The sequence below is a fragment of the Lipophrys pholis genome (assembly GCF_963383615.2).
Source record: "Lipophrys pholis genome assembly, chromosome: 6".
NCBI lineage: Eukaryota > Metazoa > Chordata > Actinopteri > Blenniiformes > Blenniidae > Lipophrys > Lipophrys pholis.
The window spans coordinates 7,024,680-7,035,789 of NC_137629.1; the positions used below are offsets into that span (position 1 = coordinate 7,024,680).

Consider the following 11,110-nt stretch of genomic DNA (forward strand, 5'->3'; position numbering starts at 1 on the left):
AACTGGATGCAAAATTTAAGTATTCCAAGAGGCCACCAGGCCAACACCACAATTCAAAATGCTTTTGGTGTAAGAAGTGGAGAGAGTCATTAAAATAACTGTTCCCCAGCTTGCGCTGCAATAGGTAGTGGTATAGCCAGTTAATTTCCTTAGTTTGTGCCACACTCTGGATAATGTACTGTGCCATAGATGTTTCAGTGGGAACTACTCTTAATAATCCCAAGTGGACAATGTGCACTTCCTGGGCCCTAATTTCATTAACCACAGACATGTCACAGCTCAGCTACCTTGGCATCACTGAAGATGGTTGGAATGGGAAACTGGGCAGCCACAGCCAGGGGGTTAATTGTTTATCTGTGTTGCATTAGACTTCATACCAACACCTTTCATTTATTAATTGAACCACCACACAGGCCAGCCATACAAAAACAATAAAAGAGGCGTAGAAATAGAGGAGGAAAAAGAGTGACAAGAAGCTAAATAAAGCTCAGTAGGAGTGCAGAGCAGTCACACGTAGCTCTGGAGGGGAAGCCTCAAGAGGAAGGATCAATGTCACCAAGTGTCATAATGAGTTTGGATGCAGGCCAGATGTCAGGATTATTGCTAGTGTCAGCCAACAGACAGATGGGTGGAACAATAGCCAGAAGGAGCCATGTATTTTGGAGACGGTACCCACTGGGGAAAAAAGTGGTCTTGGAAAGGCACGGCCAAGATACGCCAGTCTTCCCCTGCATGCCTCAGAATTGTGTCCAGGAAGACAGAAACACACACACACAAAAAACCTTCCCCCAAATGGATGGTAAAACTTATAAACCCTAAAAGAGACTTTTTACAAATATTGCAAGAATATAAAATAAAGTACACCATTTGTGGCGAGATATTAATTCTGCTATTCCTACAAAACGTATCGTTTGAATGGCGGAACAACGTTCGTACACAAACAGGTTCAAGATGAATGAAACTTCTCCCAGATTTATCATGTCTTGGGTGGTAATGTAGACACTCAGGTCAGGTAGATGAATTGAGGGTGAAAAATTATTGCGGCCATGACTGTCACTGTCAGCAAAATTAAATGAATCTAATAGGGTGCATTGACAAGTGCAACAATGACCCGACAGTCAAGTACATTATCGAGCACCACATCTCATAGGCAGGGTTAAATATCACAAAAACAACTAGTAGCCATACAGAGATAATTGCAGTTAGAAGTACATTACAGAAATATTCCAAAGGTATATTGTCGCAATAATCTAACAAATAGATGCTTTTAAAGTAGAAATTGAAAAACAACCACTATTGTCTAAATATATATTAGAAGTAACCCTACCCTATCAATGCTTTTCCTGAAATAAAGCTTCATAACACAAGTCATAAAAGAAATCATGTCACATGCTGGCTCAAGCTGAAAACTACTTTTGGTCAGCACCTACTGTGACTTTGATTGCACAGAGAGGATTCAAGTGGATCCATGACTAATTCTTCAGAGGGCCCCATCAGTCAATTCCAATAAAAATCTAGAAGTAAATCAAAAGGTAAAAAGCCTTTTGTTTTTTCAGAAATAGGTCCAAGCAGGGTCCGGTCTGACTCTTGAGGTACAGCACAGGCACTAATGAGCCTGAGACTTGTAGGCTGGTCAATAAAGTGTAGATGAGCCATCACGTGACCTGGCCAAATCCCTGCTCCCACACGATTTAGTCAATGAAGCCAGGATAGGTGGGGGGCAGGCAGCTTGGGGCTACTGACATTGATCTAACACGAGCAAACGAATTGCTGCCAAACCACAGTCCAGAAGCTTTGTGAAGAAAAACTGCAGCCACTGCTCCACGAAACAGAAAATACAAAAGAACTATAGAGACAGTTTGCATACAAAGCTAATCACGTAAACTAATAAAAAGGAAGCTGTCCAACTTAAGAAGAAGTTACAAACCTCTAACGTTTTGATGTCACAGTCTCAGAAACCAGTGAGCATTTATATCTGCTCTTGGCCACCAAAGAAAGACTGCTACATGATTCTTTTAGATTAATATTTCAGTAGACAGAGCAGCCACTATTCATGGGAATCATCGTCACAGAGATAAAAGCCTCCTCCCCATCTCTGACCATTTGTGAATGAGAAGATGGGTTGGAGGGAAATATATATATATATATATATATATATATATATATATATAATATATATATATATATATATATATATATATATATATATATATATATATATATATATATATATATATATATATAATATATATTTCCCTCCAACCCATCTTATATATATATATATATATATATATATATATATATATACATATACCTCATCAACCAAAGCAATGACAATATCTATAAGGCGCTTATCAGATCACAATGCTGTAACCAGCACTCACAACAACAACAGGGCAGCTGCGGAATTAATCCCCCCTCCTCCCCGTCTGGCTCCTCATAGGCTCAGGCGGACTACAGTGGGACAGACAGTCCAGGGACAACACAGCAGCTGGGGTTTGCAGTGACATCACGGAGCTTAGCTCAGCCACATTCGTCCTGGGAGAGAGAGACCTTCCCACTGTGCCTTACTTTATGAATGATAAAAAAGAAGGGTATATGTTGTGCAATTTGATCGTCTCAAAACAGGAAGTAGACCTTGTGAATGTCAGTCAACCGCAAATATAGCTGCGATGTACATGCTTTCATTGAAATACATCTTAACGAGACATGACTTGAATCTAAACGGCATGAGAATGACCATGTTTGTTTTCTTCTCGATATTACTGAATATGGTAACTTGTGTCTCTGACAATAAAACAATAATGTTTCAGCATTATACACAGGGTATTAGAAAATACCATAAATACGGTGCAGCTAGTGTAGGACAAAGAGAGAAAACTGCATTAAAATGTTTTTGTTTTTTTTTTAAAACAAAGCGTCATTTGTCTTTTCTGCAAGAAAGCACATTCAGAGGATGACATCCTCTCGTGGCGCACATCAATTTAGTTTTGCAGCAACGAGGACAAGAAAATGCAATTGCATCGAGCAAATTGTTGATTTCTACAGCCGTGTGACAATGACAATGTCGTCTCTTGTCTGGCTGGTTTTGTAAGATTCCTTCTGAAGGCTGTTTATACAAAACAATGCAACGGCATTAGTTTGTGTAAACTTTCAAGGAACGAAGCATGATATTGCGTGGTCAAATATGAACGCTATTGTGAAATTAATTAATCAAACCTTTTTATAATAAAATGTAAAAAATCTACCAGTGGAAACAGTGTTTTCGTTATTTGAAGGACGTTCTGTTTGTTAAAAAAAATATAACGAAAAATAATCAAATTCAAGTCTTACCACATGAGCTCCAGAGATTTTGTTGCGCATACTAAAATAGCAAGTAATCCATATTGAAGCTCAAGACTGAGATTTAAAATGAGGGCAAAACACTGGGGGTCAGCAATTTCTGCCACGTTCTCTAAAAATAGCTGCAGTGTCCAAATGACTGCACAATGACAATTAATCCATGCCCGTGTTTAAGTGATGTTATCAAACTTGATGCGACAGTAAAAGCAGTCAAAACCACCACCTGCGTCATACATGGAAACATCATAAGTGGCACACAAAACACGCATGCCCCCGAGCCTGGGAGAGGAACCAACAATGTGGAAGCTATTCTCGTTTGTTATTGATTCCAGTCTCGGTCTTCAAATTGGACCATCTATTTATGTCAGCTATCGCACTGCCTTTATTGCAAGGGCCTGAAAATGATGACTTCACATATTGTCAACACATCTATCCACATATTATGACCAATATATGACAAGCATTATAGGATCACAACTACTATGTAGATTAAACTAAAATCTGTACTGCAACTTCAATGACTTAAGATAATCTTTACATGGATGCAGCTGGTGTAATTTATAAAATGTGTTTTTGAAGAACTGGTCAATGATCTGTAGATGTGGCACCATGGCCTCGCAGAACATAAACTTTCCAGAAGAGAGGGTTTGTGTCATAAAATGCTCCAGCACTTGGAGGGTCAAGGACAGCAACAGTTTCATCTTCTTAATCATTGATGGTGTTGCTTTCTTGTGGCGTGCCTGCCGACACCTCTCCATCTGACCTCGTCATCCCGCTGTGACACCGCCTTGTACGTTTTCCTGCTTTTCGAGCGTGTGGTGCATCACAGCACACCAAAACAACACGGCATGAAAATACTGATCATCAATAAATAGAAAAAGTTTAAGACTTCTGTGGCAGAGAGGTGAGGCAGCGCACCTGACTCTCATCAGGTGCTAATTACCTCTCTGCCCAAAAAGGAGGCGCTGCCAAGACATGAGGGGTGACAGGCAGAGGACAGTGCAGCCGTGCACTGTGTGTTTGGTGATTTGGGTGGTTCAAGAATAAAAGAATGGTGAACTGGCGATCAGACTCCATGTCTCTGTGTGTGAACCTGCGGGTGGCAGGCACGTCTGCCACAACTTCTTATTTAGCATTCTAATATATATATTTCATAAATCAGAGGAAGGAGGAAGTGATTTAGAGTCCAGCTGATCTCGAAATTAACGCGTATGGAGGATTTATCTCCCGACAAAGACCAATTTGTAGTGCTGCCTTTCAGAGATTCATAAATAAGATCCAGTCTGTACAGCACTGCTGAGGATCATCGTCTAACTTGAAGATCAGAGGATCTAATCAATTCCAAACCATGGACAGTTCAGGGACTCAGTCAACCACTCACAAAAGCCACATGTCAGATTCTTCATCTACAAGAGTAATCTTGCAATTGGATAAATTATAAGTAGTTTCACATAAGATGAAATGCTATTTACTTGATAGCTCACATTTCTCCGTTTTCATACATTCATGGCAACAGAGATGCAAGACAATGTGCTCGCCCTCCATTTGGGGTTGGTGTCTTGCCTAACAACACAGTCACAAACATGTGTGGCATTAATGACCAAACCTTTAACCTTGAGCTCCAATGTTGACCACCTCTACCACCTGAGCCACAGCTGCTCCCTCCCACAAATATCTAGTAAAACAAATCTTGTTGTTTTTTTTAATCCCCCTAGAACCTACATAAGAGTTAAAAAACGACAAGAATAAGTATTCATGGCATTATTTTATTTAAAAATGTGAAACTATCTCAGTTAACAATGTCTCACAGCAAGTGAGAATATCGTCTTCATTATCTGAGGTCAGTTTAACAAATAACATAACAGTGTGTGTGTGTGTGTGTGTGTGTGTGTGTGTGTGTGTGTGTGTGTGTAGCAGCTAAACTGAAGCCGCTTTGCCTTTGCATCCGTCTCTATGGAGGACACGTGCACAGGAGCGTTTTCACATTTCCCCTCATCATACCGACCTGCCACATCCAATTTGCCTTGCAGACAGGGGGGGAATCGTTGAGGTGAGGCAAATTGAATATCTGAAGAAGCAGATATTAGACTGGCTGCCGGTTAGTGATGAAGGGAGAACATGAAGTGGAAAATAGAGGAGTGGAGATGTCCCATGCCGGCACACAGAGTAGAGAGCCCCGAGGGGACTTGATATGACACACCAGCGGGCCTCGACAGGGGATTTAGTGGTGTGTTGGGCTTTTGTACCACATTATTATCAGGCAGTGATCCGCCAGGCACATGGGCAGCTCTCGATCTCTTCAGAAGGGAGCAGTCTATCCCCCTCCAGTCTCCCTCCCTGTGCTGCGCCCACTATTCAGACAGGTTTAGCTGGTGTTATTAAAAATGCTACAGGGGAAACGGCCTTCCTCACTTATGCCTGGGGAAAAAAAACCTTGAGAATAACAGAAAGGTAGCAATATGTTAAAAGTCTACTTTGTGACTCTTCAAACTAGCTTACAGACAATCAGAGCTTAAAAAGCATGAGAATCAGATGACTAAAAACACAAGACTTTAGTTCTTTCGATTGATTCGTCTCTACAGAACAGAATTACCTGCCCATCTCTTTTTTTCAAAGTCAATTGTGAGGGGAGATTGAGCTTATCAGCGGATAAGCAAAGAAGCTAAAATGGCAAACAGGATGCTTGAAGCCATCAGTCTGGCCTTAACGCGCGTGATCATCTAGTCAATCACGTTCTCATCTAGACAGTCGGGGAAGGTATTAGACGTCATCTCAGCATCATGAGAATCTGAAGAGTTCACGTCTAAAAGGTGCATGTCTGTCAACTGCAGAATTGCACATTAACGGCGCTGATAGCTGCTGACGTCACCTGAGTCCCAAGTGTCCCAGATAAGATTATTTTGGCAGCACATTTAGCGCCAGCCTGCCAGTGATCATCGGATGTTTCCGCAGCATGGTAGAGAAGAGTGACAAGGAGTGGGGCGGCACGTGGTGGCCAAGTCTGGGGAGTGTGCAGTGTGGAGAGCTGATGGACAGGCCGTTGATGGATTAGGTGGTAAGCCTGGCAGAGGGTTGCCCTTTCTAGATGGAAGCCTGCCTGATGTACTGTGGTGATTAAAATATAAAACTGAAGGGTGGGGGCTTAATCTCCCATATAAACAGCCAAAAGAAAACTTGCAGAACAGATGCATGATTGAGAAAAATACTAAAGATATGGAGAAAGGAAAATAGCTGAGGCTGGAGCAGAACAGTAGTATAAGTCATCAACAGTGCGGGAGCACAGGAGGTGAATCCACCTTTTCGAAAGATGTATAAAAAGAAAGCATGAAACGGTCATTTTCCCCAAAGCAAGAGGATAAGAGTGCACATCTTAGAGTATCAGCGCTGAGAGTAGTGAAAACCTAAACTGTTTGCCCTCTGTAGCCTAAAAAGGCTGTGTGAGGGTGACAGCAATAGCTGCTGCATAATTCATGCGTTCAATCTTGTGACTGCAGCAGCCGCATTGATCAACAACTGTATGAAGAACCTACATTAATATTTAATTATTAAGGGATTCACCAGTATGAAGCACAAAACAGCACAGTATATGTTGCAGTGTGCAGGGTGACAAAAAAGCTTTGCAGTTACACCAAGCAGATCACCTTTCAACCAGAGCATCAAAATCTGAAACGGACCAGAATCATTCCTTTGAATTTATTGTTTGAAGCAAATAAATGCTAACCAATCTATTCAACATAAAGAATATTATGATTATTTAAATCAGTATGAATGTCACTTCTATAACTATGGAAAATCGTTAATAATAACTAGGGATACAACGATCCATGTTTTTTCCCTTCCGATCAAATCCCGATACCTGAATTTGGATATCTGCCGATACCAATAGTATTTCGATACCAGAGCTCTGTTTGCTTTAATATTATTATTATCATTATTGTTGATTTTATATGAGACTGTAAAAAACTCCTCTCTACAGGCAAGTATGAAATGTACGAATGTATACATGTATTCTCCCAAAAGGCAACTTGAGGTTAGTATAAGGTCAGAAAAGGAAGCAGTACAAACTGTTTTTGTTCCATTTGGACAATGTGGGGGTCTCATAATAAACTTGTTATATCTTTAAAACCTCAGAATCACTTTATTAATCCCTGGGGAAATTCTTTAGCAATGCAGCACAAACAGCAGTGTTTTGCGTGGAGTAGGACGCAGCTTCACGGAGATGTGAATTGCTTGCTCCAGCGTGGAGGAGCTGCTTTTCATTGTTTTGATGCTGCTGTCGGCGCTGTTCTCAGTGAGCTGGTGTTTTAAAACGGTGACGTCTGGCGGCAGAGCGGCCGCTGTACAACGGCTTTGCAAACATTGCACGTTGCTGTTGCTTTGTGGTGTTTTGAGCGTAAAATACGTCCAAATAGCAGACATGTCATGAAAAATTGGATAGCCACAGTGCTACTACGTTAGCCTGCTCGCTGGCTGCAAACTGTGGAATGGATTTCCTGACTCATTACTCCGCGTCTCATTGAGACCCGCCTCCCTTCAGGAAATCCAATCCACATTTTGCAGCCAGTGAGCAGAGCAGCAGCAGGGAAACACTTGTGGAGTCATTTCAGCAACAGTAAAGCACAGACGAGGCTCATGGATCGGAAATCTCCGCAGGTTGGATGTGACATTTCCGATCCGCGAATTACGTTGGTATCAGAACCCGATACCGATACTGGATCGGGTCGGCCCCATCCCTAATAATCACCCATATGATCAATACTGTTAGCCTATCTTAGAAAAGCTAAAGGACATGCCTTTATTTTAAATGTTTGGGTTTTGTTTATTTAGCCGTTATAGTGCTCCAATGTAAACATTGCTCGCTCTCACAACAATTCATATTAAAAGATCAAGGCCTTTGTATAAAGGAGAAAAACTCAATTCAGTTGTACTTGGAATATTTTTATAGTCATTAAGAGATATAAAATCGATTTCAATCCATCTTCCATCATGCTTTATGTAACTTTCACATTCATTCCTACTAGCAACTTTAAAGTAAGTAGTTAACCACAAACGCATGTTTTGGGATACATTTTAGAAAGCCATTTTATTGTCTGCCTTTAAACCAGATCAATAAATCAGAGTTGGTCAGAACTGTGAAAGAAAATTCAATAGAATGTTTTGACTGGAGACCACCTGTTGGTAATGTGACTGTATAAAAAGGTTGGACCACAGCGTTCGAAAATGTCTTTTTAATATTTCTGAGGCAGCCTGAACATTTGGACAGCAGAGATGCCTCATGGAAGATTATGGTCAAGATGTGTAATGCCATAACTTCCAAAACATGCAGCACAAACATCACAACTTTTCTACTGTGTACATGTGATGAACACAGTAGAAGCATCTATATAATGTAAATCTTCAAGCTTTTTATGAAATGAAGACAGCTCTTCCACTTGTCACATCGAAAGAAATTTCGGTAATGAAAATATATTCACATTTAAAAACATAAAATATATTCTGCATTGTAGTAAAAAAAAAAAAAAAAAAAAATGAATACTGTGGTATGTTGAGGACATTCATGTAATTAAGGCCTGTATGGATTAGGTATTATAAAGTGGTTATAGTTCAAACTGAAATAATTACTTTTGGTTTGCATGAGCTTGAATACAATATTTGATGTGTGAACCAATGAAAGAAAGTTTTATTTAGTTAACTTTAAGAGAACAGGCTCCTCAGTTCAACAGGAAACTATGTACTTCAAAGCAACACCTCAATGGGGATATTAGCTTAGACATAATTTGTGTCAATGCCAAAATATTGCAAACTAAAATAAAAATTTAAAACACAACAGCACTGTTACATTCTCTGTGAGGAAAAAGCAGGAATCATGGCAGATATCAAAAACAATTTGGATGTCTTATTGATCCCTGCAGATGAAATCTGCTCGGGCCCCAGAGGTCGGAGGTCAGGGTGATGGCTACAAAGCAGGGAGTGTTTTATAAAGACACGCTGAAGGACTGTGTGCACATGTAGCTATGGGTAGATTTACCTGCATGGGATAAGTCAGAGACACTCTCATAGACAAACAAACACACCTTAAAAACAAAATTCATTAAAGCAACAGTTCGACCTTAAAGCAAACAGACTCCCTTATGAGTGTTCACATCATGCAAAGTATTCCTATCTGCATCCTCTTTCTGGGAGGCAGTGGAAAGTTACTGGTGCAGGGAAGGAGTGGGGGGTCCCGGACACATTACAATGGCTGTATTATTAGACCCACACTGTTGTGGATGCCAGGAGCCTGACACTTGCTGTCATTGCTTGAACAGCCTCTGTCACTAAGCTATAACTTGCCTTGCTCCCTGATATGATGGCATGTTTAAATGGGGGGGGTCCACCTAGGGGAGATGGGTGCTGGGGTAGCCGCGTGAGGTGCACCCAGTGCCGGGTTCCTCTGTAAACTGACAGCCTTGTTTTTGAATGCAGATGTGGAGATGACATCAGGCAAATACCGTGCTTTTTAGGATTACTCCCACAGCAAACCAAGGGACATCTCGTGTGAAATCTTAATGGAGACTCCTTGAGAAAACTTTGCAGGCCGCCGGGGGCACCGTCCCCGGCGGACCGGGCAACGGGCATCACGGCTTTAGCTAGCAACTTCCAGAGCCGCCGGTCGGCCTTCTTGCATTAACGAGCAAATGTTCGCGGAGGAGTGTGCGTGGTTTTTTCAAAACATTAAGACATGATAACAATCATTGTACATACCCTCCGACCGGGTACGAAGGTCTGACATAGTTCTCTTGACGGGCGGCATCCCTCCACTGCAGAGCCGGGCGACGGCACCTGTCAAGCGGCCGCTGCTGGTTGGTTCTGCTCCCTGTGGCCGCTGCTTCTCCTCAGCCGTCACACAATTCACACAAACGGCTGAAATTCAGCGGAGGAGCGTCTCTCGTGCGGACCGTACCGCCGCCTGTTTGCTACTAATGACAGGCAAGGACGAGGGGCGACCAACTTTCATGTCCCGGTGGTGACTGAACCATGCTTAAGAGCACCGGCGCCTCACGGAACCTCCCAGCATCCCCGGTTCACACGGCGGATCGGAGACGACAGACGCGCGCGGGGCGGCGAGAGGAGCGAACACGGACTTACCATAAACTGAAGCGAGGGGGGGACGATGCCGCTACACATTATGGACCGTACCACTTGCAGCCGCAGCGGGTGGGTCCACGCAGCAAAACAATTAATGTTCAACACGATTTTTTACTGAAAGATGCCGCAGTTATTATATTGTTCATTCGCAGTGTAAATAGAAAAGTGTTGTATTTTAGTATATTTTGTATATCGTTTTAAGAAATTAGATTTCCAACAAAACTCCCAGTAAATTGCTGTTGACTGTGACCGCCTCCCCCCTCTGCGGTTGCTGCTGTTTACGGGTTAGGAGTTGGCCTATTACAATTTAATCGCGTTTTTGCATAAACTGTAAAAATATATTTGTAATTGTAAACTATTGTTGTTATCTAAATCCCTCAACAAGCTAAAAACGTATCCTAAAATGACTGCGATACTACTGCAGTTTCTTAATGAAAGCAATATGTCCAGAAATTTGTTTTTGAAAAACATGCACATTTATTTCTCTACAGATAAGCTTCATAACCGTCAATTTTTACCTATTTATGTGAATCATAAGAGTGCAGGAACAAGCAATATTGCATTATTTAGGACTGTATTGCATTGTCAGACATGTTCCACCACTCCATAGATAGATAGATAGATAGATAGATAGATAGAT

At 41.6% G+C, this 11,110-nt stretch overlaps 1 protein-coding gene across 3 annotated transcripts in view; it reads right to left on the reverse strand.

Annotated features, from left to right (window-relative positions):
• Positions 1-10,478, reverse strand: part of atp8a1 (ATPase phospholipid transporting 8A1) — a 115,068-nt gene extending 104,590 nt beyond the window's left edge. Inside the window, exon 1 of one of the 3 annotated variants that reach the window (XR_013935411.1) lies at positions 10,087-10,477. Coding sequence is in view for 2 of the 3 variants with exons in the window: in XM_080465387.1 (XP_080321513.1) it covers positions 10,087-10,135 (49 nt within the window). In the remaining variant the exon portion in view is untranslated. Of the gene's footprint in view, positions 1-10,086 lie in introns of all 3 variants that reach the window. The other 2 variants (XM_080465387.1, XM_080465386.1) reach the window with 2 other exon arrangements.
• Between the last annotated feature and the right edge of the window lie 632 nt (positions 10,479-11,110).